This window comes from Elephantulus edwardii, unplaced genomic scaffold (assembly GCF_000299155.1).
Source record: "Elephantulus edwardii isolate Elephantulus edwardi_28Jun2011 unplaced genomic scaffold, EleEdw1.0 scaffold00289, whole genome shotgun sequence".
NCBI classification, from domain to species: domain Eukaryota; kingdom Metazoa; phylum Chordata; class Mammalia; order Macroscelidea; family Macroscelididae; genus Elephantulus; species Elephantulus edwardii.
In genome coordinates this window covers 2,139,061-2,163,249 of record NW_006400039.1, presented here as the reverse complement: position 1 = coordinate 2,163,249, position 24,189 = coordinate 2,139,061, and the positions used below count along the sequence as shown (strand labels likewise).

General features: G+C 57.0%; 4 protein-coding genes across 4 annotated transcripts in view; 1 reads left to right on the top strand and 3 right to left on the bottom strand.

Moving 5' to 3' along the window:
- Nucleotides 1-1,929: 1,929 nt before the first annotated feature.
- On the bottom strand, nucleotides 1,930-9,699 carry NELFB (negative elongation factor complex member B). Its single transcript, XM_006900667.1, has 13 exons — nucleotides 9,398-9,699; nucleotides 8,978-9,141; nucleotides 8,723-8,822; nucleotides 7,872-8,102; nucleotides 6,378-6,563; nucleotides 5,810-5,922; nucleotides 5,624-5,726; nucleotides 5,132-5,227; nucleotides 4,778-4,920; nucleotides 4,467-4,573; nucleotides 2,493-2,634; nucleotides 2,259-2,367; nucleotides 1,930-2,076 (listed from the first exon to the last, which is right to left on the bottom strand). The coding sequence occupies exons 3-13, from the start codon at nucleotides 8,771-8,773 to the stop codon at nucleotides 1,930-1,932; spliced, it is 1,428 nt and encodes a 475-aa protein (XP_006900729.1). The 5' UTR covers nucleotides 8,774-8,822; nucleotides 8,978-9,141; nucleotides 9,398-9,699.
- A 5,721-nt stretch (nucleotides 9,700-15,420) lies between these two features.
- LOC102860205 (chromosome unknown open reading frame, human C9orf173) lies at nucleotides 15,421-17,136 on the bottom strand. Its single transcript, XM_006900666.1, has 5 exons — nucleotides 17,030-17,136; nucleotides 16,819-16,940; nucleotides 16,533-16,670; nucleotides 15,828-16,019; nucleotides 15,421-15,554 (listed from the first exon to the last, which is right to left on the bottom strand). Exons 1-5 carry the CDS (start codon nucleotides 17,134-17,136, stop codon nucleotides 15,421-15,423), a joined length of 693 nt encoding a protein of 230 aa, XP_006900728.1.
- A 1,958-nt stretch (nucleotides 17,137-19,094) lies between these two features.
- On the top strand, nucleotides 19,095-22,198 carry FAM166A (family with sequence similarity 166, member A). The gene is made up of 7 exons (XM_006900665.1): nucleotides 19,095-19,150; nucleotides 20,761-20,948; nucleotides 21,017-21,279; nucleotides 21,366-21,492; nucleotides 21,622-21,716; nucleotides 21,874-21,991; nucleotides 22,101-22,198. The coding sequence occupies exons 1-7, from the start codon at nucleotides 19,095-19,097 to the stop codon at nucleotides 22,196-22,198; spliced, it is 945 nt and encodes a 314-aa protein (XP_006900727.1).
- TUBB4B (tubulin, beta 4B class IVb) overlaps nucleotides 22,180-24,189 on the bottom strand; it is a 2,348-nt gene continuing 338 nt past the window's right edge. The window contains exons 2-4 of the mRNA XM_006900610.1: nucleotides 24,009-24,117; nucleotides 23,816-23,926; nucleotides 22,180-23,354 (exon numbers count right to left, since the gene is read on the bottom strand). Coding sequence (XP_006900672.1) covers nucleotides 22,294-23,354; nucleotides 23,816-23,926; nucleotides 24,009-24,117 — 1,281 coding nt within the window. The 3' untranslated portion in view covers nucleotides 22,180-22,293. The remainder of the gene's footprint in view (nucleotides 23,355-23,815; nucleotides 23,927-24,008; nucleotides 24,118-24,189) is intronic.

Sequence of the window (24,189 nt, the reverse complement as noted above, 5' to 3'; positions counted from 1 at the left end):
CCCCAGACACTAGACAACTCAAGGGGGTAGATGTGAGCCTCACACTGGGAGCCCCTGGCACAAGCCTGGATGCAGCATCCCCAACACCCCCATACCTGCAGCTGTATCCGGCCTTGCCCAGCAGCTGCTCCGCGAGACTGGGACAGAGACCTCCTGGAGCGAGAGTGGGCCGAGAGGGCAACAGTGGATCCCTGGGCAACACTGGCGCCACAAGCGCTGGAAGGTTTCCGCTTCTCTGAAGGAAGTGAGTCAGGGGTGCGGCGGGCGGGACTTGGCTGGATGAGGCGTGGAGGGAGGACTTGGGCTTTAGCCAGGGTCATCTTGCCTCCTCCCCTGCGGGTTTCCAAGACCACTGGTAGGTCCAGGCCCAGGGACACCTGCTATGCGCCTCACCCAGATCCCTGCTGCTCACCCTGCCCTGTCAAGACTCTCGCCTCCCCACTGGCCATAGAGTCTGTAGACAGCTCTGCTAACCAGAAGTGGTACCTCTGGCCCTTCAGGTCCACCAGTGGCTCTGCAAGAGAGCTAGGCAATGTCCCACACGACTTTCAGGTTAGAAACTCACTGGCTGGTCAGGTGAAGCTGGTTCCCCTCCAGCAACAGGTGAGGTGGCCCCAGGAACCTAGGTCCCAGTCAGCCCTAGACTCAAGTGGAAGCTGCTGGAAGCCCAGATCTTCAGGTGCCCAGGTTGCCTACAACCATCCACCCCACCACCCATCCCTGGGCTCTGGGAAGTTGGTCTGTCCTACCCAGGACCCTCAGGCTCCACTGTCCCAAGTACAGAAGCAGCCGCGTCAGGACTACTGATGCTTTCTGCCACCTTCCCATGAGCATCCTTGTCTTCGGGGGCAGGGGGGAAGCCCACCTCTCTCCTCCTCTAGAAATGCCTTGTGCATGGTCTCTGCCCCCAGAAGCTTCTGGAACTCTTGCTGTCTGCTGAGGTCACCTCCTCTCTGACCATGCCCTCCACACCCTCAAGTCATCTTAGTGGTAGGCTTGGCCCTGGGTCTCCAGAGGCCCCCAGCAGTTTCCCTCCTCAGTGGCAGAAGCCTAGGCACTTGGTGGGCACTCACAAAGAGGATGCCTATACCAGCAGGGGACACCTGACCCAGCAGCCAGGTACCTCCAAGAATCTAGGGCTACACCAGGTAAGAGCTTTGGAGTGGTCTTCCCTGAGCCCCCTGATGCCCAGTGGATGCTGACAGAGTCCAGCAGACCTGCAGGGCTACGACCCAGCACGCAGAGCCTAGCTGGCCCTGTTAGGACAGGGTAGTGTTACCACTGGGATCCCCCCTGCCTGTGCTGTGTGGCAGGTAGAGCTGAAGGCCCCCAGTCCTGTGTCCGGCCCCACACAGGGAGTCACATGCTTACCAAACAGCCTTTTATTTACAAAGCACCACCGTCACGTGGCCAGCTGGTGCTGCTGAGGGGGAAGGGGTAGGTATCCCCACAAACAAGGGACATAGAGTGCTGGCTCTCCTGGGCTAACCCCAGCACAGTATCTTGTACACAGGCCAGGCTTCCTGGTATGTTGGGGGCACAGATTACCCCCAAGTTCAACTCCACAGCTGCCAAAACGTGCCCTCATCCCATCCTGGGTCATTCTCAGCACCTGGAGGTCCCACAGCACCAAGGTGGGCTGAAAGGTCCTCCATGCCCCCATGTGCAAAGACCTTCACCCAACTGAAGTCCTGTCCACCCTCTCCAGGGGTCACAAAGCCAATACACAAGTCCAAAAGCACACTCCTCCAAAGCAGTGTCAGGCGGCCTGGCAGCCACGGAGTGACCACTATGGACCCTGCAGGCTGGGTGTGGAGAGGGGAGTGGTGGGCAAGTGGCCGCAGACACAGCTCTCAGATGAACCACATGTCTCCACAAGGCTGTGTCCCCAGTGCCTGTGCCCGTCAGAGTTGTGGGTCATTTGGGCGGTCACTGTACAGCTGGGGCAGACACGGGGGGCAAGGGAAGCTCCAGCGCAGGGGTCTCAGCCGCTGGGGCCGGGCTGGACTTTCGGTGGTCTAGCTGCTCCAGCTTCTGGCCGAGCTGCACATACAGCTCCTTTACAGCCTCCCCACTCTGCGGAAAGACACACGGGTCACCCAGGGTCAGCTCCCCCTCACATGTGGGTTCCCTGGGTTCCTACACACAAGTCGGCTAGGATCACAGGACTGCTGTGTCTGCAAGCTAAGGTCAGGAAGGTCACAGGAGCACTGAGCCTCCCCAGATGATGGTTCACGGAGGGTGTGGGCAGCCCTCACCTGGCCAGTGGGCTCCAGGGCTCGCTGCAGGGCTTCCAGCCTGGCGGGCGCCACCCGGTGGTGCAGGTGGAGCAGCAGTCGCAGCACGTGTCTGTGAACGTTTTCCTTCCTGGGGTGGGGGCAATCTGGGCTGAAGTGCAGGCTCTGCCCCCGAGCACCCACCCACTCCCTCAGCCTCACAGAAGAAGGGCAAGTGACACAGGCAGAGCAGCCCAGGCCTCAAGGGCCCAGCACCTTGAAGATGCCATCAGGAGGAAACCATCAAACAGGCTGGTGCAGAAGTCCTCCAATGCGAACTCATCAGCCAGCAGCGCCAGGTTCCCCGTGAGAAGGTGCAGGAAGATGTCCCCAAACGCCAGGTCCCCAAATGTCTCCACTGTAAGAAAGGACTTGTCAGTGTCCATCCAGACCTGCACTGGAAGGGTGGCCATGTCAGCGCCTCCCACTCCTGGGCACATGGTGTGTGAGGGGCTGTGGTTCCCATGCACACCAGAGTAGGGATCCAACAAGGTGAAAGTGAAAAGGGGCGCAATGGTGGGGACCACAAGGTGGGAGTGTCAATTGTACACTGTGAAGTCACAACCCAGGAGCAAAGGAGGAAGCCACAAGTGGGCTAGGAACCAGGCTTAGTCACACTTAGCCTTGTCCAGAAACCCCTAACTTGACTCTGGAAGAAAAATGAAACCTCATCAGACCAGAGATCACCCCGCCAGAAGATGAGGACAAAGAAGAGGCCCCACCCTGGCTGAAGCCACCAGGACAGAAGCCTAGCCCGAGCCCATGTCTGACTCAGAGAGGGTCAGTTCCTGGCTGGAACAGAAAGGCCTTCCCACCCCAGAATGGTGTCCAGATAAGCAAAGGTAGACAGAAGGTCCCAAGGACAGGCCCAGAGGGTACACACGACCCGTGAGCTCACACAGGCTGCAAGGACACCGCCCACCCTGCTCATGAGCTCCAGGTCAGGCATGAAGTCCCACTGGGTACCTGGGACCTCAGGGCCAGCCTGGTACTCTGGGGATCCTGCACCCAGCAGACCTATGTCCTCAACATAGGACAACGTGGCCACTCTGGAAAGTCGCTGTTAGGAACACTGGTCACTGCACAGGGCATGATGACACCCAAATTCCCTGCAACTAACAAACTATGGGTCCAGGACTGCTCTGGAAGTGCTACACATCTTGATGGATACTTCAGAGGGCCCTGGGGCTTTGCTGGACACAGTAAAACGTCATAAATGGAAAGGGACTGCAGCCCGATTGGAGACATCCTTCCTATGCAAGTTCTCTCTAAACCTCAAACTGCAGAAAAGGAACATCCGTGGGGTCATGGGTCATCTGAGGCAAGAATACAAGGTACGAGCTGCAATACTCAACAGAGATGGGGTTCACCAGCCCACACACAGCAAGGTCACCAACCAAGAACACCGTGGGCAGGACACCTTGTCTGCTTCCTGGCTGGGCTTTTATGCTCCACGTGCGAGTAAGGCTGGGAAAGCATCACCCTGCACCAACCACTGTGTACTAGCAAGACGATCACAACCCAGAATAGAGGCCTCCAGAAAGGGCCCAGGAGCGACAGTCCAAGGCCCTGCTGACACTCTTGTCCCAGCCCAGGGCAGTGGGGGCCGTAGTCTCAGAAGTGCTAGAGGAGCAGCTGTGCCAGCAGCCTCCGGTGGGCCTCTGCACAGCGGTCCCTCTCCCTCCCCCACAACTAAGACTACAGACAAGAGCTGAGAGATGTTAGGCTGTCCTAGGAAAGGGGACCCTTGACACAGCAACTATGACACAGTTTTGGCTGTGGGTGCACCATGGCACTGCAGCAGGTTTGAGAAGGGTTCTTGGGGCTGTGGGGGGCCCCTGGCGGTAGGCAAGGCCTGGGCAGTGGATGGGGTATGTGCAGGGGGTTCACTCAGGCCAGGGTCTTGGGGCTGGTGGGGTCCCTGATTGTGGGCAAGGCCTCGGTGGTGGTGGGCAAGGTCTGGGCAGTGGACAGGATGTGCAGTGGGTTCACCCTTGGGGCTGTGGGTAGGCGCCCAGTGGTGGTGGACAGATGTGTGCAGGGGCTCTCCCAGGCCAGCACCCAGTGGTGGTGGACAGGCGTGTGCAGGGGCTCTCCCAGGCCAGCACCCAGTGGTGGTGGACAGGCGTGTGCAGGGGCTCTCCCAGGCCAGCACCCAGTGGTGGTGGACAGGCGTGTGCAGGGGCTCACCCAGGCCAGGCAGCAGACGGAGCAGCGCACTCCTATTCCTCTGCTTCGCTGTGTGCAGCACATAGTAGAGCCCCACCTCGCAGGCCATGCGCTGCTCCTGCAAGAACCTGCATGGGAAAAGGAGCTGTCTGCTCACTCAGGTGACTCTAAGGGACTCCCCCACCCCAGGGATGTTTCCTCAGAACATTCCCCCACTGTCCCAACTAGAGGGGGACAACTGTAAACAGCCCTGCCCTCAGCAGTACTGATCAGACACAGCACATGTACCGTGATCCCAAAGGAGTGTGGCCCCCACCCCCAGGCCCCCATACTTGGTAAAGCTTTCAGGGAGGGTGTTGGGGTAGGTGACTGGGGCCTTCTCTTCGGCAGGAAGCTTCTGGTCCACGTTGAAGGTGTGGTCATCCACCACGAAGGACATGAGTGTGGGCAGAAACCTGGTGACCAGCTCCACCTCCTGGGGGTGTGGGGGACTGAGTCACCAGCACCCCACCACGCTCCTGCCCCTCCAGTGTCAGCCACCCAGAGTGGGAAACCAGGTCCAACTGGGTTGCGTATCGACACACCCACTGCCCTTGGCCTTCAATGTGGAGCTCTGAGCCGGGGAATACCCAGCACCTGGACTCCACACTGCCTGGTAGTAAGGGGACCCAGCTGAGGAAATTTACCATCTTGGGCTCCTTGAAGACTTGGCTGTCGATCATGTCCCAAGCGCCCTGTCCCAGTGACAGGAGCCGAAGCAGCAACAGCAAGTCAGGGCTGTCCTGTGTGGAAAAGGCCAGCTCAATTGAGCTCACGTTCTTTCCTAGGGCTTCCTGGCACCTCAGTCTCAACGGCAGGCTCTACACGGACCCGCCAATGACACAGGACCAGAGCACCTTCTTCTAGCAACAAAGCTTCCTTCACTTGACTTCCATCTCCCAAAAGGAAGGGCACCATCTCACTTGGGTCCCACCAGCAGCCCACTTACCTCACCTGACACACCCTCAGCCGGCGCCCACACTGCATGCACACACCACACAGCAAGCACATGCCCCCCATACACCGTACACAAGTCCACACCACCCAACCACTTACAAACACCCACACACATGCTCCCACAATGTCCCTCCCTAGCACCGACGTATCAATTACACTCACCCCCAAAGCCCCACACCCACCCTGGGCAGCGTCTCCTGCCCCACCAGCTCCTGCAGGTGCCTGATGGTGCTCAGTGAAAGCGTGTTGATGGCGAAAGGGTCGCACAGGATCATGGACAAGTCCCTGGGAGGACAAAGAGCAGTATGACCATGAAAAGCCCAGGTCCCCTGAGGGTGGCCTCCCTCCAGATGGGGGCAAGCTCTCACCCCAGCACTTGCTCCTGCCCCTTCTTCACTCCATCAAGAAAGCCCTGCAGCTCCCTTGCCCGCTTGCTGTCCACGAACCGTTCCCGGATGCAAGCGTCGAGGCACCAGGTGAACTGTGGGGAGATACCGTCAGCACGCAGCCCCTCAGCCAGATGCCAGAGAGTTTGCATCTCTGGCACCATCACAGCCTTCCGACCTCACTCAGGCAGGGTCCACTCCAGGCGGGCAGGGGCCCTGGGCAGGGCAGGGCAGGGCAGGGCAGGGCAGGAACTCTCATCCCTGGAGCCTCACCAGTAAGCAGCCTGAGGGCTCCGAGGGAGGGCAGAGGCAGCTAGAAGTTCTGGGACCCATGCAGGCCGGGAGGAGACATGGGCAACTGAGAAGCCTGTACGCCTCTGGAGCAGAGGGAAAGGCACAGGACCATACTGAGGGACAGCTGGCTTCCCACTCGGGTGCTGGGGTGACCTCCTGCACTAGACCGGGCTCACAGAGAACAAGCCCATGGGGTGGAGCAGCTGGACACGCAACAGCTCAGTGTCCACGAGTGCGTCACAGAGGCAGGTGCTACCTTGTGGCAAGGGTCCACAGTGCAGATGTCACTGACGTCCAGGTCGTGCAGCGACATGAGCAGCTCGGCACGCAGCGTGCAGTAGTGCACGTTCCGTGTGCGCAGGAAGAGTGTGCGCAGAAACTGCAGCACCATGTCGTACAGCTTCACGTTCTTCCCCACCATGCGCGTCAGCTGCTGCACCACCTGCCAGCACAGGCTCGTCAAGCCCTCCCCGCCTGAGGACCCCTCCTCCCCGCCTGAGGACCCCTCCTCCCCGCCTGAGGACCCCTCCTCCCCACCTGAGGACCCCTCCTCCCCACCTGAGGACCCCCTCCGCCCGCCTGAGAGGATGCCCTTCCCCTCTTATGAAACAAATGAGTGGGAGTTTGTGCAAGGGAGACCAGGACCTCTCCCCACAGCTAGGGCTGGTGGGACCACACAGGGATTCCAAGACTTAAGCCAGCCATAAATGAACACGCTTGGAAGGGACGGTTTCTCCTCCAGCACATGCTGCCCACCAGAAACAAGTCCCATGTGAGTCAAACATGGAGATGTGGTGACGACTGTGAGTGTGAGACACTGACATGCAGGACGGAAGATAGACACGGTGTAGCTCATCATGTGTGGAAGTCATGCACCTTCCGGATCAAGGACATGGAGCTCTGGTGGCAGCACCCAGCAGCTCTGAGGGAAACAGTCTCCTTCCCTTGGACTTTCAGCCTCAGAAACCCTGAACCAACTCAACAAAGTGAGATTCATGAAAACAGATCGCACCTAATACTTCTTAACACAACTACCAGAAAATCGAGGGAGCAGTGGAGGCTGAAGGGTGAGGCGTCAACTACCAATGCAGACATGTGTGATCTGAACCCAGCACATGCTCCACGGGGTAAACCACTCCTCCCGTGGGATTTACTGCCTCTGAAAACCCACTGGAGGCTCAGCTGAGAGTCAGTTCCAACTCAATGGTACACAACCACAGAAACGGAAAGCTGTGTGTTGTTTATGCAGTCGGCTTTACCATCCCACCAAACAGAATCAGCCGGTAAAAAGTCTCAAAAAGAAGGGAACTCTGGTGGCCTTGTGGCAATCCCAAAGGCACGGTTCGAATCCACCAGTTGTTCTACTGGAGGAGGAGAAATCTCCTCTTGTGCCAGTGGGACCTGACTGGATGGACACAACAAAAAGAAAACACAACAACCTCAAAAATAAACATTACTTCAAATTTGAATTTCAAGTAACAGCAACCTAAACAGTAGGCGTAGTCCCGCGGTGACTGGCTTCTAAAGATTCTAAACCACCAAGTGCCAAACTGGTCAGTGAACTTGCTAGTTATGAAAACAAACAATGAAGACGAGGTGCCACGAAAGGCCAGGTGGGATCTGTCCCACACAGAAAAAGGGACAGCACCAAGACAGAGAGCAGGCAAGCCTCTTCCCACCAGCCTAACCAAGGAGCAGCCCCCACCCCCAGGTACAGCACTCACGGGGAATGGGGACCTAGGGGCCTTACCTCCCCCTGGCGCCTCGTCTTGGGTGAGGGGCTGAAAAAGTTGTGCAGGACGGAAAGCTGGGAGCTGAAGAGCGCGGCCTCCTTCTCCAGGATGTACTGCTTCAGCAGCGGGGAGACCTCGTCCCCAAAGAGGGCCTGGTTGTCCTGCCAGATCTGCCGTTTGACCTCCACAGCACAGGCTCGGTACAGCTCCTTGTCAGCCATCACCAGCTTCAGCTTCTTTTCAGGTACCTGAGAGAGAGGTTCATTTGTCAGCCACGTCTGTGCCCAGGACCTCTGTCCAGACAGGCTAAGTGGCCACAGGCCCCCAAGGCAGAAACCTTCACCAGCCCAGTTCCCACCAGGGAAAGTCAGCATCTATGACTGGCTTCCGGGCAGCAGGCAGGAGGGCAAAGCCAAATCCCTTCCTGTCAAGTAGACTCTAAACCATGAGGGCAGAAACACAAGTGCTCCACAAGATTTTACTGAATGTAAAGTTTACGGGAGCTCTAATGGCCGAGTGGGCAAGGATTTGTGCTGTCAACCCAAAGGCCAACTGTTCAAATCCTTCAGCAGCAGCTCAGGAGAAAGATGAACAACGTTCTCTGTCCAAGTTACAGCTTGAAAGCCTGCTGGTCAACTACGAACGGGGTCCAATTTAACGGCAACGAGACAGAGATGCAGGGCCTTGCTCGTGCAGTGTCACAGGGCGATGCAAAGCCCCCTGCAGAGGAAGTTCAGCACTGTGAGGGGAAAGGGGCACTGCTTCTCAGCTGAGACCTGAGGCTCTCCACGCGGAGAGCACACAGCTGAAACCCTGCACCACGTGCACGCTGAACCGGATCCCCCACACTGGGCAGCAGTCCACTCGCCTTCGGCAGGTGCTTCATGACACACATCACCACCGGCTGCAGGGACGGCATCTTCACCAGAGAAAAGCTCTTCTCCAGCAAGTCTTCCAACTTCTTGTACCTGGAAAAACACGCACAGGCTGGACTCAGGCCACCTGCCTCGCTCCAGGTCCTCGGCCACGCCACCAGGTAAGGGATAAGCAATGCTGCTAAGCCCTTTCCCAGGCTGAGAAGTCACAAGTCACCTGCCCACAACACAGCTGGACGGAGACCTACCTTTCCTCAGCCTTGCCCTCCAAGGCGATGGCCGACACTCTATCCAGCAACTTGTCCCGAAGCTCATCGAACACCGACTGGTGGAACTCCAGCCGGGGCGTCCCGTGCAGGTCGAGGAAGGGAAGGGCGGACTGCAAGGACGGCAGGAGCACGCCATTCTCGGTCTGAGGGGACAGAGGGGCGGCGTGGGGTCAATCTCGGCGGCAGGGAAGTCTAGGCGCTCCAGCAGTGCTGGCCACAACAGCTGAAAGCCCAAATGTCCATCAGGGAGCCTCTGCGGGGCCACTAGGTGCATCGTGATACAGCTAACGGGACAAAGGGACGAGAATCTCAACTTTCCGAGCACCGGTCATCAGCGGAGGGTCGCCGGACGCCCGGCTTGCCACCGCGCCCCCTTCCCGCTGCCGGCGTCCCGCCCACCTGGAACTGCTCGATGGCTTTGAGCGGCTCGGTGCAGTTGGTCAGCGTCTCCTTCAGGTCCTCGCCGTTAGCCACGCCCAGGTCCTGCAGTCCCGCGAACAGGGCCGAGGGCCCGGCCCCCGCCCGGCTCGGCGCCCCATCCCCGGCCCGCTCCCCCGGCGCGGTCGCGGCCGCCGCAGGCCCCGCAGATGCCCGCTCTCCAGGGCCTCGGGGACCGCCCGTGCTCCGCTCCCCGGCACCCTCCAGCTCGGCAAGCTCCTGCCGCCCGGCGGCTCCGCTCGGGACCCCGCAGCAGCCCACTTCCGCCCACCAGGGTGTCGGCCGCCCGCCGGCCGGGCCCGCGACAAAAGTGGCCGCCGCCGCGCAACGGCTCCTGGGAGATGCGCCCTCGCTGAGCGCGACACTGAGCGCGACGCAGAGACCTCAAGAGCCGCGGGCGCCCGAATGACGCGCGCACGCCGTCGACGTGACCACGCCCCGCCCCGGCGACTTCCGCCCCCAGCAGGCTAGGTCACGCCCACTACCACCTCCACCCCGTCGTCCCCCGCTCCCACTAAACGCCAAGCACATCCCTCTTCCCCGGCAGACCACGCCCCAATGGGTCACTCCCCTTATTCTAGGCCACGCCCCAGTGAGACCCCATCCTTTCCGGGTCCCGCCCCATTGTCGAGGTCACGCCCCCTCCCTCGTGCGATCCCGCCCCTACGTCTCCGGGACCACGCCCCGCGCCCCTGAGCACCTGTTGCCGGAAGTGTCTCCGCCCCGCGCGCTCGTGGCCGCCGCCGCCTCTCGCGCCGAACGTTCCGGAGCCGCTTACTTCCGGCTACTGCTCAGGGTTTCAAAATGGACTGTAGAGTTTTTGTTAAATTTCCTTTTAATTTTTCTTTTATAGTGGCTTACTTACGACGTTTATAAAGGTCGTATACATTGTTTTCCACACCAGGGGACTGCTTTTTAACTAAGTGCACGTTTTGGAGCACTTCAGATGAAGTTGCAAAGGGTAAACTGCACTTAACCACTCCACTGCTCTCGTGTTTATGTGGGTTAAGTGGAAACTTGCGAAGGAAACTGGTTTTCTGTTCACACCGTACACGTTTTGTCCGTAACGTCGATCCCAGTAGCCCTTGCTGTGACTGCCCTCCGTCCTCCCTGCTCAGGGACACTCTGGCCGGGCATTCTCCGGACTGCGTCCCTCCTGGAGTTGCTGGTCACTGTGGTGCCATCACGGCGAGCACAGACCTGAGTGCTGTCCTGTGGCATCGTCGTCACCTCTGACATACGCGAGCCCCTGGCTGCAGTCACTGCCAATCCTCCTGGTTGAGGGTCTTCCTCTCTTTTAACCTCCATCTTTCCAAGGACACTGTCCTTCTCCAAGGAATAACCTAGCAACATACCCGAAATACGTGAGGCAAAGCTTCGCCATTTTTGCCTCTGAGCAGCACTCTGGGTGCACTTTCCCCAAGAACTGTTTGTCCGTGGGATATACATTATTCTTACTGTTCGGCTGAAAGTTAAGCCTGGGGATGAGTTTATTCCAAGCTCAAAGGGTAATATTAGAGTCTGTCTCTGTGGCCACAGCATCAGGGTCCCACCAGCCTGTTGGACCAAGTTTTTGAGTTTTGTTCCACATCTTCATCCTCTCTGCCCAGGACCTTCTGCTGTGATCCCTGTCAGAGTGGTCAGTGGCAGTAGCCAGTCCTTGCCTAGGTTTTGTGGTTTCAGGGTTCTGAAAGTTAAGGTTCTTGTGGTCAGTTCTGTGAACTAATCATTTCTATGCATTTGGGAGCTTTTTCCTTTTTTGTCTCAGACAAGGAGAGACCTGCAGTTAACACAGGCTTTTGCCAAGTCCAGGAGACAGAAGTCAGAACAGAGCAAGGAAACACTGCCTGGTTCAAAATCAGGAAAAGACTATGTCAGGGATACATCCTGTCTCCATACCTTTTCAATTTATATGCAGAACAGATCATTCAGGAGGCTGGATTTTATGAAGAATGTGGCATCAGGATTGGAGGAAGATTTGTCAACAACCTGCAGTATGCTTGCTAAAACTGAGGAGGACCTGAAACATTTGCTGCAGAAGTAAAAAACTATAGTTTTCAATATGAACTGAAGATTAACATGAAGAATACAAAGATTCTCACCACTGGGCCAATTGGCAGCACTATGACAGATGGAGAAGAGATTGAGGTTAACAATTTCAGCTTGCTCAGCTCTACAGTCAACACTCCTGGTACCAGCAGTCAGGAAATCAGAAAACAGATTGCACTGGGGAAGTCTGCTGTCAGACATCTCCTGAGTGCTAAAGAGGAATGATGTCAGAGTAGGGTCTAAAGTGCACCTGATCCAGGCCATGATCTTTGCAGTTACTTGCTATGCATCAGAGAGTTGGGCAATGACTAAGGATGACAGAAGAATAATCAATGCCTTTGAGTTGTAGTACTGGAGAAGAGTATTGAACACACCATGGACTGGTATAAGAACAAACAGGCCTGTCTTGGAGAGGATGAAACCAAGTTTCTCCTTGGAGGCTACGATTTTGAAGCTCTGTCTGACATACTTTGGTCATGTGCCCAGGAGCGATCAGTCCTTGGAGAAGGACATCATGCTTTGAAGGATGGAGGGAAAGCGCAGGAGAGGAAGACCCTGGATGAGATGGATTGACACAGTAACTGTTGTGATGGGGGTGAGTGTGTCAGTCAGTGAGACTGGCTCAGGACAGGGCAGGCTTCAGAGGTGTTGTACATAGGGTCGCTATAATTCACAGGCAACTTAACAGCACAGAACAGCACTAAACTGCTGAATGATGTGGAAGTGAGAGCTCTGCCACCTGAGGGCTCTCACCTTGAGGTGGAGGTGCATAGATAATGGTGACGTGTTCCTGGGTGGGCTAAAGACAGCAGGCTCTAGGGCACAGCCCATGGTGTGACTTCTTGCTAGCTGAGGTGGTGCCCCATGGTGCACAGAGCTACAGGGGCCAAGCTGCTCTGATCCCCCTCCCCCAGGATGTGGCGCCTATGCCAGCTTCCTGAAGCCCTCTCTCCTTTCCCCAGGGGCCTTTTAGTCTAAGGACCTCTGCCAGAAATCTCTTTTCTGCCACCATTTTAAAGGGCTCATCCCACTTCTACATTACTTTCTCAGCCCATCTCCACCTTTACTGCTTGTCCCAGACTTGGTCCACAGCACCAAGGGACCTCTGGGGGTCACCTGTAAGCAAGGTTCCTATCTCCCAGTCATTCATCAAACTACTTCTCTGCCTCCTTCAGCCATGGGCAAACAAGTCTCATGCAGGACTGAACACAGATGCAGTGACCCAGTTCCTCCATGGGCTGATGGTGGCACCATGGCATGGCTGTAATAACAGATGGGGCAGCTGTGACAGACAGTCCTTTGTAAAGGTCAAGTTCCAGCAGAAGAGAAGACTAGATCTGGGCCTGGGGCAGGCTGAGGAAGGATATCTGGAAGGATCTATATCTTAGGAGCCCACTCAACTTCAGGTGAGCTCTCAGGGTGGTGGTCTCAGATGACCCCAGGAAGGACAAGTAAGGCTGAGAATAGGGGCACTTAACAAGGTGTGCACACCTGCCTACCAGCTAGCCAGCTTGAATTTACCAGCTTTGGTTTGGCCTTTGAGGCATGGCCCCACTCAGGAGGGATGTGGCCGTGCTGGGTTAGCCAGTGTGCAGGTGATCTTTCAACATGCCTTTCCCTAGCCATTTAGAAGAGGTCGTGGTATTAGGAATATTATAGCTAATGTTAGATGGATCTTGGCAGAAAGCAAAGAATACCAGAAGAATGTCTATCTGTGCTTCATTGACTATGCAAAGGCTTTTGACTGTGTGGATCACAACGAGCTGTGGCTGACTCTGAGAAGAATGGGAATCCCAGAACATTTGATTGTGCTAATGGGAAACCTATACTTGGACCAAGAGGCAGTCGTCAGAACAGAGCAAGGAGACACTACTTGGTTCAAAATCAAGAAGGGGGTTCGTCAGGGATGTATTCTGTCTCCATACCTTTTCAATCTGTATGCAGAACAGATCATCCGAGACGATGGGCTGTACGAAGAGGAAAGTGACATCAGGATTGGTGGAAGAATCATCAACAACCTGTGTTATGCAGATGACACAACCCTGCTTGCTGAAACTGAGGAGGACCTGAAGCGCTTGCTGCAAAAGGTCAAGGACTGCAGCCTCCTATATGAACTGAAGCTCAACATCAAGAAAACAAAGATTCTCACCACTGGGCCAACTGGCAGCATCAGTATGGATATTGAAGAGACTGAGATAGTTAACAGTTTTAGTTTACGTGGCTCCACAATCAACACTCTTGGTAACAGCAGGCAGGAAATCAGGAGAAGATGCACATTGGGAAAGTCAGCTGTGAGGGACCTCTCAAGAGTACTGAAGAGAAACGATGTCAGACAGGAGACTAAGGTGCGCACCTGATCCAGGCTATCATCTTCGCAATTATGTGCTGTGCATCAGAGTTGAACAGTGAATAGGGTTGATAGAAAGAGAATTGATGCCTTTGAGCTGTGGTGCTGGAGAAGAGTGTTGAATATACCATGGGCTGCTAGGAAAACAAACAGGTTTATCCTGGAGAAGGTGAAGCTGGAATGCTCCTTGGAGTCAAGGATTCTGAAGCTTCATCTGACATATTTTGGGCATGTTGCAAAGAGGGACTGGTCCTTGGAGAGGGACATCATGTTTGGCAGAGTGGAGGGGCGGCGAAAGAGAGGAAGACCTTCGGTGAGATGGATCGATTCTGTGACTGGAGCAGTGGGAATAAGTGCGTTTGAGATGGCGAGGTTGGCACAGGATAGAACAGCGTTTAGAGCTCTTGTACATAGGGTCGCTATGAGTTGCAAGTGACTCAGTGGCACATAACAACAACAACATGTAGATGGTCAGGGATACGTGAATGAGGCATGTTAGCCTATCCCACAAGGGGATTGACTGCCCAGTCTCAACAACCTACAATGGCTAGTTCTCACCATTACATTGAGCAAGCCAGAAGCGAAAGGCAGACTGATCTTCTGGCACAAGAGAATGTAGGAAGCCCTTCCTGCTCCCGCTACCCCTATGGCAGCAACAGTATGGGCCAATCTGGAGACCTGATGTGAGCTGGGACCTTCGGAGTGGCGAGGAGCAGAGAGCCAATAATGGCAGGACCGAGAACTTTGTTGGATTATCTAGGGGTGGGAAGCCAAAACTGAAAAGTCTTGGGACCACTGGCCAAAAGGTGTGAGGCTCAAGCCGGAGGTGCCTGTGTGCACATTTCAGGAACGTCCTGACTGTATTCTGCTATTAATCTGGATTATAACCTTTTGACTTCCCCAATATGGTTCCATGTGGTCTGTGAGCATCAGATTTTAGACCCAGCAAAGCAGTAGGATTGGTGTTGAGATGAGTAAAAAGAGGTATGGGAGCATGGGGGCGGGGGCATGCCTGACCTCATAGGAATTGATTTTAAGCTATTGATATATTGACGGAGACAGTTCCCCTTTGTGAAGTTGATAAAAGTCAGCTATGTCTATCTCCATGTGGCCCTTGCTCTTTGTAAAGCTGGGTATCTGGATATCCCAGCTCAGACTGTAAGAGGTGCCAGCCCTGTGTCAGCCTTGCTTTGCATGCAGCCTGGCCAGATGCTATATGGAATGGGGAGGGGGACACGCAGCCTGTGAGGACCCCCACACCTCTCATCCTGTCAAAGGACAGATCTAGTCCATGGGACCACAGCAGTGACAGGAGTAGTGGGGCAGTGTGTGGGAGAGGTGAGCTCTGGCTGGACAGCAGCAGTGAGCGTGTGAGTGAGGACCAAGCACACACAGGCCAGAGGAAGGTCAGCATCTCTGTATAGCCTGGGGTGGGCCCAGGGGTCTGGGCTGCAGCCTTAGAAGGGCCATCTGGATGAGCAAGAAGGGGAGTCAGGGAACCTAGAGAACAAAAGGGGCACTGAGTCCTGAGGGAGGCCAGAGAAGGCCAGGATCCCAAATAATGGGTATGCCTCCTGTGCTCACAGCACTAGAGAGTGCTGAAGGGCCCTGTGTCGTGGCGTTTGGGTCTTCTTGTGCCCTGGATGACCACTCCCGGTGCTGAAGGGAAGCGAGAGTTGTAACCGTCCTTCACATGGTACACACCTGGGCCTGGGCTGTGTGCTGCAAAGAGGTGAGAACTAGCGCCCTAGCTTTTGCCCTCTAGCACCTGTTTCTACTTCCCTCCCCCAGCACTGGGCTTGTGCGCACTCCCTGCCCCCAGCCCACCCACTCCAGTCCACTCCAGCCCTGGCTCCTGTCCCCAAGCCATGCTCCCTAACCCCCAGGCCTGGCCTTTGCTTCCCACCTCCCTGGTTCACATTCCCCAGTTCTGGTTGTTGCTTCATAAGCCCTAGATTTGGCCCCTGGGTCACACCCAAGCCCTAGCCTCCTTACAGGTGCTGATCCAGGAAGTAAAGGCAGGTGAGCGGCTCATGAAGGCGGCTGAGCGTGGACTTTGCAGGATGTCCCCAACGGGGACACCCCAGGTCTGGAGACTAGGCCTCCTCTCACTGGTGGTGTGTGGGAAAGCCGGGAGCGGGGCCTGGCTCCAGAGGCTTGGTAGCCAGCGTGTGCACGCAGGGCCTCCTGGGGTGTGGAAGGTTGGCCGTTGACTGCTGATGCAGAAGGACTGGTGGTCAGTGCCTGACAGCCACTGTAGAAGGGCCCTATTGCTGAGCCCTTTCCAGGACTACTCCCTGCCCAACCACCTGCCCTCCCTCCCCAGAACCGCCCCTCACTGCCTTCTTTCCCTGGCACTCACTCACCTCCCTCCCTCCCTTCCCACCCAGCCTCCACAGTTTCCTTCTGGGGGCTCCCCTGGACCTCTCTTGCCTATCCTTCTACAAAGACCCCCTCCTCCCTGGCACACACAGGACCCTTGCCCAGCAGGCACCTTTGTCTTTGTGAAGTTGGCTTTTGGCATGCAGGGTCTTTCTCTCTGAGCCAAGGAGCCTTCCAGGACCTGCAGGCAGCACTCTCTGTGGGGTAAGGCAAGCTGGATGAGGGCCAGGGGAGGTGGGCAGTGTATGGGTCCCATTCCCAACAAGGTGATCTAGGCACAGAGGGGGCAGGCAGAGTGCAGGGTGCCAGGGCATGTACCATGGGAAGGGGCCTTCCGACCGATGGTGTAGTGGGGGTGAGGGGATGACTCCCGCATCTGCATGGATGCCTCCGGCACCAGGTACTTCGTGGGGCCTGGGACTTCCAGGTCGGTCAGGATCGGGGGTCGCCACTCCACTGCCACACAAAACAAGGTCTGGCCCGGGGTCCTCCCAGCAGAGCCCCCCACTGTACTCCAGGGCGATACCTCTACTCCCCAGGCCCAGCCCCACTCCCGAGGTACTGTCTAGGCATGGCTGGGAGGGGTCATCAGGTCCTAACTTACACAGCTCCTTCAGGGAGTAGATGCAGGTGGGCAGCAGCACCTGGGAGTTGACTGCGCATACCCTGAGGCCGCCTGGGAGCTCCTGGCACTCCTGACCTGCCATTTGTATCATTCGCTTGGGTCTGTGAGGAAGACAGGCAGCAGCTGGGCCTCTGGATACCCTGCCCTCCTCCTCTGTGCCTCCCGGGCTGCCCGCCTGCTGTCTGCTCACTGGCAGGGGGAGGCTGATTTCTGCCCCAGTGGCCCGTGAGTCCAGTGTTTGTTTCCATTGATGTAAAAGTTTGCCAGGAATTTTATGGCCTTCTGGTCAAAATCCATGGCTGCGCCTCCTGCCTCAGCCCTCTAAGGGGCCACAGGCTTTGTGACTTCATCACCCCAGGTCACAGTCCCTCTGTTTTCAGGGACCCCTAGGAAGGAGCCTTCTAGAGTCCTGAAGGAGCTACAGGGTCTCAGCTGAGCTTTGGGGGAGAGGGCAGTGTTGGGAGTCTCCACCCTACTCTGACCCCAGCTGGGCCTGCCCCACCTGCAACTGGGCTCATCATTGTGACAGCTAGCCCAGCTGCTTTGTGCCCCCTCTTTCCTGTGTTAGCCCCTCCACCTCTCCTCAACTCTGGGGTCCTCTGCGTGCTGCAGGCTGCAGCCAGTGTCACTGGCCAAAGGTGGAGAAGGGTGTGGGACCCAGAAAGATGAGCAGAGGGCCTAGGAGATGTTGACCTGGGTACACCCTGCAGAGAGGAGCGTGGGAGTGCACCCAAAAAGCTTCCTGGAGAAGGGGCAGCCCGCCAGTAGCTCAGACATGGGGACAGCAGAGCAGCAGTGGCTAGGCCTGACAGTGTGCCCAGGACTGGCCCAGGAGGCCCACGGGGTGAGGGCCTGTCTTTGGCCTGGGGTATAGGGGCCAAAGGGGCCTACAGACGAGGGACGTGACTGGTGGCTCAGGCCAGGCCGCATGGGCAAAGTCATAAGGGGGTCAGACAAGGCTCCCAGAGCTGTGGTGATGGAACCCCCCGACATGTCCAGTAACCAGCTCCAGCCTTGACATCAGCTCAGGTCCACCCAATTTTGCCCAGCTGGGGCCTCTCATCCCTGATGACCGAAGGACTGAGATGTGCTTAAGGAAACATGAGTTTAACAGGCGCAGTGGGTCCACAGGCTACTTGGGCCTCTCTGTGGGGCAGGGCTGCTTCTGACAAGGTGCCAGTGGCAGCGATGACGTCTTCTGTCAATAAGCTCCTGTCAGAGCCTAGGCCAGCTGTGATGCCTCATCTGATAAACCCTACTGTGGTCAGTGGTGTTGCTGTCCACTCTGCAGTAAGGTGGGGTTGGGCCTCCCATGATGTTGTCCTATATGAGCCTTGCTGTTCCCGCCTCTGCCCAATCTTGGGGCTGTGTAGGTGATGTGCAGGTCTTCCCTGTTGGTCTCTCCAGAAGCCCTTTCTATGCTGTGTACTGCAGTCCCACCATGTTACAAGCGGTAAACACTTGGCCACCGACTCAAAGGATGTAGGGTATGTCCACCCAGACCACCTCAGAAAATGGCCCTAAATGGAGTCCTGGTGGCCTAGTAGCAAGAAGCTGCACTGCAATCCCGGAGGTGCACAGTTCGAATCCACCAGATGCTCTGCTGGAGGGGCAATCATCTCCTGTACCAGTCAGACTTGATTTAATGGTACACACACACACACACACACACACACTCTTTTTTTCATTTTATTTCATTATTTTTTGTGTGTACCGTCAAATCAGATCTGACTGGTATAGGAGGAGATTGTTCCTCCTTCTCCAACAGAGCATCTGGTGTATTCGAACCATGAACCTCTGAAACAATAAAAGTTTTTAAAAAATTAAATGGCCCTAGGGCTCTCTGCCTTCCAATGACATGGCGGCCACCTGACCTGTACCAAACAAGGCAAGCCCACCTTGGCTGCTGGGTTACAAAGAACCCAGTTGAGCCAGAACAGAGGGCAGCTGAAACCCCAGACGCCTGAAGCTCTGGGACAACAGTCAACTCCAATGCAGAGGTGGGGGAGGGGTCACTCCAGGGCACCTGGTGGGGCACCTGGGGCTTCTGACCTCCTGGCATCTTGTGGGGGCCCCCTGGGCCTCCATGTCCATAGGCAGGAGGAAGCATTTACAGTGGCCTCCCCTGGCCTAGGTGGTGCTCAAACAGAGCTGGGTCTCTTCACAATGGTCACCTAGCAACAGGGACTCCTCCCAGGGGAGGCGACCAGACACCTGAGAAAGGGTTGGAGCTGCAATTGCAGCTTGGAGGCAAAATGACAGCAACACAGAAGCACACCCTCTTCACCCCGGAGCCTCACTATGTCCCTGGGTATGAGCAGGCTGTGTGGGGAGGGTGGGTCCAGGAGGCGGAAGCTCAGGGTGGGGATCTTGAGGCCTTGCTTCCCCGACCTAGGTCACAGTCTTCATACAAGGAGCCAGTATTTCCCAAAAGCAGGAAACAGGCAGCTAGGCAATACCAAGATTGGCAAAATAAAGCTGGCCCCTGAAATGTCCATGGTTCCCAAGGATGAGGTAGGCAGCAGTGTAAATATCACCTGAGTAATGATGGGTGCCAGTGCCAGCCTCCAGTCTCTCCCGTGTGAGAGCTAAGAGTGTGACTGTGAGCACGTGGGAGTCCTCACGCATTTGCACACATGCACATGTGCATGCACAAGGGTGCACCCACACACAGACACATCACATGTGTGGAAGTTGGTAGTCTTCATTTCTTAAGCCCCTATTTCCTTTCTTGTTTTTGCAAGACCCCCAGGACATAAGCACACACACATCACGGTCAGCTGGTGCCCCTCTCCCAGCCCGCTGGCTGTGCACATGCTGTTGCTGCAGCCCCATGTTAGCCTTGTCACGGGATGCATTGGTGTGTAACCAACACTTACGTTCTTCTGTGTGCCTCAGTTGTGCAATCCCACTGCACCATCACAGTATCTGTAGACTTCTCCCTCCACCCTTACCGCAAACCAGGAACCCCGCCCCACTGGTCTGTATATTTGCCATTTGTAGGTATTTTGTGTAAGTGGAGTCATTCACAGTCAAGGTTCATCCACACTGTGGAATGTCATAACTTCATTCACTTCATGGCAGAGGGTCATTGAAAACAGACACAGAGACGGCTCCAACACACTCAGCCCTGTCAGAGAGGCAAGGACAGGACAGGACAGGGTTCAGAGTCAGGAGTTGTCGTTCTTGGCTCCATGAACCTAACAAAGCCTGTGCCTTTTGTGGTTATGCACCCATATATACACACAGTCCCGCAGCTTTAAAGCTGTACATCTTGGAGGCATTTGCATAGAGCAGGAATAGCTCATCATATGTGCATGCTATGTCTTGTTCAGCCCCTCAAGTGTGATGGGTGTGTGGGTTGGCTTGACTGGCTGCTGACATGGGAGGCCCTGCACCCAGCTCTCAATTGTTGAGTGCTGTGCTGTTTAACTTTTTGAAGAACCACTAACCTGTGTCATCCTGGCTACCCATTTTGTGTTCTTAGAACCACACTCGTATTGGTGGGCACTGTGGGGCAGAGGCATCAGGGTTGCTTGCCTTTGAAACAAACAATCCTGCCTAAAGGTCACATGAGAAAAGGACAAACCACCTAGGAGCTCACTCCTTGATAAGCCCTCCACCCCTAAACTGAGTCCCAGCTCACAACTTCCAGGTGAGACCAGCTTTCACAGAACAGGGCTCCCCCTGGCCCCACCACCCCACAGTGAGGCATACTGCCAAAGGGGGGGTCAGTAGGGACTGGAACCATAAGAGACCACGGCACCTAGGGGAGGTGAGGCACCCCCTTTACCCTTTTCAGGTGAGCTAATCTGGTTCAGGGCAAGTGGCTGGAGGTGGCAGGCATGCTAGGTCTTTGCCTACCCCGCATGCCCACAAGCCTTCTCCCTGACCTGTCTGCCTCTCCTCCTCTCCCCCCAGCTACGGTGGTTTCTTCCCACAGCTGCGATACCAAGTGGGGAACACTTACGGACGCACCACGGCCCAATTGCTCAGAGATCCCAGGGTGAAGAAGAGTCCCTGCTCTGTGCTGTCCCCCATCTCCAAGCCCAAGTCGCCCTCCGTCCCCGGCCGGGACCTGACTGAGCCCTACATCCCCCACCACACCGGTGAGCCCTAACCCCTCAGCTGTCTGGCCCAGCCCTCTATCCTGTGCTCACCAGCTGCCTCTGTACAGGTCTCAAGCCCTACAAGAACTTCCAGATCGTGGGCAAGTGCTCACCTCCAGAGGAAGCTACCCAGAGGCTGCTGGGGACAGAGGGCACGTCCCAGCAAGTACAGCTGCCCGCAAGCGTCATGCCTTACTCCCCCTACTCACCATGCCCCCCAGGCAGGAAGGGGGCCTCCAGAGACTTTGGATACCCAGGCCTGCAGCTGTCGTCCAGGGAGGAGGGTTGGAGGAGTCCTGAGCAGACCCCTGAGGCCCCAGGGGAGTACCAGGTAACTGCACATCCCCGGAGGGCCCCTGCCTTGCACCCACGCAGCCGTAGGTAGATTCTGGCGTGACCTGTCCTCCCCTCCTCTAGCTTTACCACTGGCGAAAGGATGAGTGTCGGGCCCCACCCCTCCAGGTAGAGACGCTAGACGTGGGAAGATTTGAAAGGCTGCCCCAGCTAGACCACCCTAACTTGATCCAACGCAAGGCCATCTCAGGTGGGGTCAACCTGGGGTCTTGTGGGGGGCCAGGTGGAGTAGGAGGGTGGCAAAGGCCACCATCTTGGCCTGTCCACAACCCAGCCTCCCCATCCTGCTGGGGACACTTCACTGCCTACATCCCCACAGGATACGCAGGCTTTGTACCCCAGTTTGCCTGGGTGATGGGGGTGAATTACCGCACAGGAGTCATACAGGCCATGGACGAGTTTGACAAAAACCAGGTATGCTGCTGCCTCTAGGTCAAGCCAGTCACAGTTGCCCTGTTAGATGTGTGGGGAGCTTCTCTCAAGTGCACCCTGGCGGAGTGGTGGTGATGGGACAGAAGGGAGACAGGTGGGGAAGGCCAGCTCCTGACACCCAACATGCCTGTGTCCCTAGTTTCTGCTCAGGAACCCCATCTGTAGCCTGGGGGAGCGGCTGCCCAAGTCACACTGGCCCAACACCACCATCTACAACAGCCAAGGCCTGATCCCTTTCTACATGGGCTTCGTTCCAGGCAAGTCAGGGGCATGTCCACCACCCCCCACCACGGGCCCAGGGGGCCACGAGGGCAGTCTGGCCAGGTGGTCAGGGCTCAGCCGCACCTGTGTGCCCTACCCCCACAGCCATGCAAGACACCTGTGCCATGACCTTCGGCAACAGCACCAGGAAGGCCTATCGGAAAGAAATGGAGAGGCGGAGACACACTATGAAAACGCTTTAATGCAGTGTCTGTACAGCATGTGAGACAGGACAGTGAGACACGCATCAGGACAGGCTGAGACAAATAAAAGAGTTCACACGGCTCTTGCTGAGGCCCTAGGCCACCTCCTCCTCAGCCTCCTCCTCAAACTCGCCCTCCTCCTCGGCCGTGGCGTCCTGGTACTGCTGGTACTCGGACACCAGGTCGTTCATGTTGCTCTCGGCCTCGGTGAACTCCATCTCGTCCATGCCCTCGCCCGTGTACCAGTGCAGGAAGGCCTTGCGCCGGAACATGGCGGTGAACTGCTCCGAGATGCGCTTGAACAGCTCCTGGATGGCCGTGCTGTTGCCGATGAAGGTGGCAGACATCTTGAGCCCCCGGGGCGGGATGTCGCACACGGCCGTCTTCACGTTGTTGGGGATCCACTCGACGAAGTAGCTGCTGTTCTTGTTCTGCACGTTCAGCATCTGCTCGTCCACTTCCTTCATGGACATGCGGCCCCTGAAGACGGCAGCGACGGTCAGGTAGCGGCCGTGGCGCGGGTCGCAGGCGGCCATCATGTTCTTGGCATCAAACATCTGCTGGGTGAGCTCGGGCACCGTCAGGGCCCGGTACTGCTGGCTGCCGCGGCTGGTGAGAGGGGCAAAGCCGGGCATGAAGAAGTGCAGGCGTGGGAAGGGCACCATGTTGACGGCCAGCTTGCGCAGGTCGGCGTTGAGCTGGCCCGGGAAGCGCAGGCAGGTGGTCACCCCGCTCATAGTGGCCGACACCAGGTGGTTGAGGTCACCGTAGGTGGGTGTGGTCAGCTTGAGGGTGCGGAAGCAGATGTCGTACAGGGCCTCGTTGTCGATGCAGTAGGTCTCGTCCGTGTTCTCCACCAGCTGGTGGACCGAAAGGGTGGCGTTGTAGGGCTCCACCACCGTGTCCGACACCTTGGGCGAGGGCACCACGCTGAACGTGTTCATGATGCGGTCTGGGTACTCCTCTCGGATCTTGCTGATGAGGAGAGTGCCCATGCCAGACCCGGTCCCCCCCCCCAGGGAGTGGGTCAGCTGGAAGCCCTGCAGACAGTCACAGCTCTCTGCCTCCTTCCTCACGACATCCAGCACAGAGTCCACCAGCTCCGCACCCTCTGTGTAGTGACCCTTGGCCCAGTTGTTCCCAGCACCACTCTGACCTGCGAAAGAGCAGCCACTGGTCACTCTCAGCCAGGCTCAAGGCCACCAGTTCTCAGCACTCCTGTACTAAAGGGCTGGGTGAACTGGGGAGTGGACACACCGCAGAGCTGACCCTTCTGGCAGGCCGGCCGGCCGGCCGGCCCTGTCGCACTAAAAGCCAGGCCCACCACTCAAAAGTTCACTTAGGGCAGAAAAGAGACCAAGTGCCAGACCAGCCTCTCTCCAGGCAAGAGGCAGGCAGGGCAGCACAGCCTCCCTCCGGCCCGGCCTGCCTGCTGACAGCTGGCCCTTCCTCCAAAGCCGATTTAGGAGCCGGGATTGAGTGTCTAGAGGGAGGGTGTCAGGGCCCTGCTTTGGCCCTGGGGAGGGTGGACTCTGGTCATGGTGACCTTGGGCTTGTCCTCTGACGGCCTTCCTGGCTGACCAGGCACCCAAACAGTCTCCAACACCTCTTGCTCACCAAAAACGAAGTTGTCAGGCCGGAAGATCTGCCCAAAAGGCCCGGAGCGCACAGAGTCCATGGTGCCCGGCTCCAGGTCCACCAGGACGGCACGGGGCACGTACTTGCCACCTACGAGCACAGGGAGGGCGTGAGCAAGGGCAGAAGAGAGGGCGCGGGGCGAGCGCAGGTGGAGACTGGGCAGGGGGCTCACCGGTGGCCTCGTTGTAGTACACGTTGATCCGCTCCAGCTGCAGATCGCTGTCGCCGTGGTAGGTGCCGGTGGGGTCGATGCCATGCTCGTCGCTGATCACCTCCCAGAACTGGAAAGAGGCGGCGGCGGGCGGCCGGGCGCGGGGCTGAGTCACTCCAGGCCGGTGTGCAGGGAGCGGCCC

What these genes read in the sequence shown, in the direction of transcription:
- NELFB (XM_006900667.1), bottom strand. Translation starts at nt 8,773, where the DNA reads ATGCCGTCCCTGCAGCCGGTGGTGATGTGTGTCATGAAGCACCTGCCG. An exon ending in AGACGAGGCGCCAGGGGGAG is followed by an intron (nt 6,564 to 7,871) that starts GTAAGGCCCCTA and finishes CTGTGCTGGCAG; the next exon opens with GTGGTGCAGCAGCTGACGCG. An exon ending in CTCCCTGAAAGCTTTACCAA is followed by an intron (nt 4,574 to 4,777) that starts GTATGGGGGCCT and finishes TTTCCCATGCAG; the next exon opens with GTTCTTGCAGGAGCAGCGCA.
- FAM166A (XM_006900665.1), top strand. Translation starts at nt 19,095, where the DNA reads ATGACAGCAACACAGAAGCACACCCTCTTCACCCCGGAGCCTCACTAT. An exon ending in AGGCCCCAGGGGAGTACCAG is followed by an intron (nt 21,280 to 21,365) that starts GTAACTGCACAT and finishes CCCCTCCTCTAG; the next exon opens with CTTTACCACTGGCGAAAGGA. An exon ending in CTACATGGGCTTCGTTCCAG is followed by an intron (nt 21,992 to 22,100) that starts GCAAGTCAGGGG and finishes CTACCCCCACAG; the next exon opens with CCATGCAAGACACCTGTGCC.
- LOC102860205 (XM_006900666.1), bottom strand. Translation starts at nt 17,136, where the DNA reads ATGGATTTTGACCAGAAGGCCATAAAATTCCTGGCAAACTTTTACATC. An exon ending in TCGGAAGGCCCCTTCCCATG is followed by an intron (nt 16,020 to 16,532) that starts GTACATGCCCTG and finishes TCCACACCCCAG; the next exon opens with GAGGCCCTGCGTGCACACGC. An exon ending in TACTTCCTGGATCAGCACCT is followed by an intron (nt 15,555 to 15,827) that starts GTAAGGAGGCTA and finishes ACCTCTTTGCAG; the next exon opens with CACACAGCCCAGGCCCAGGT.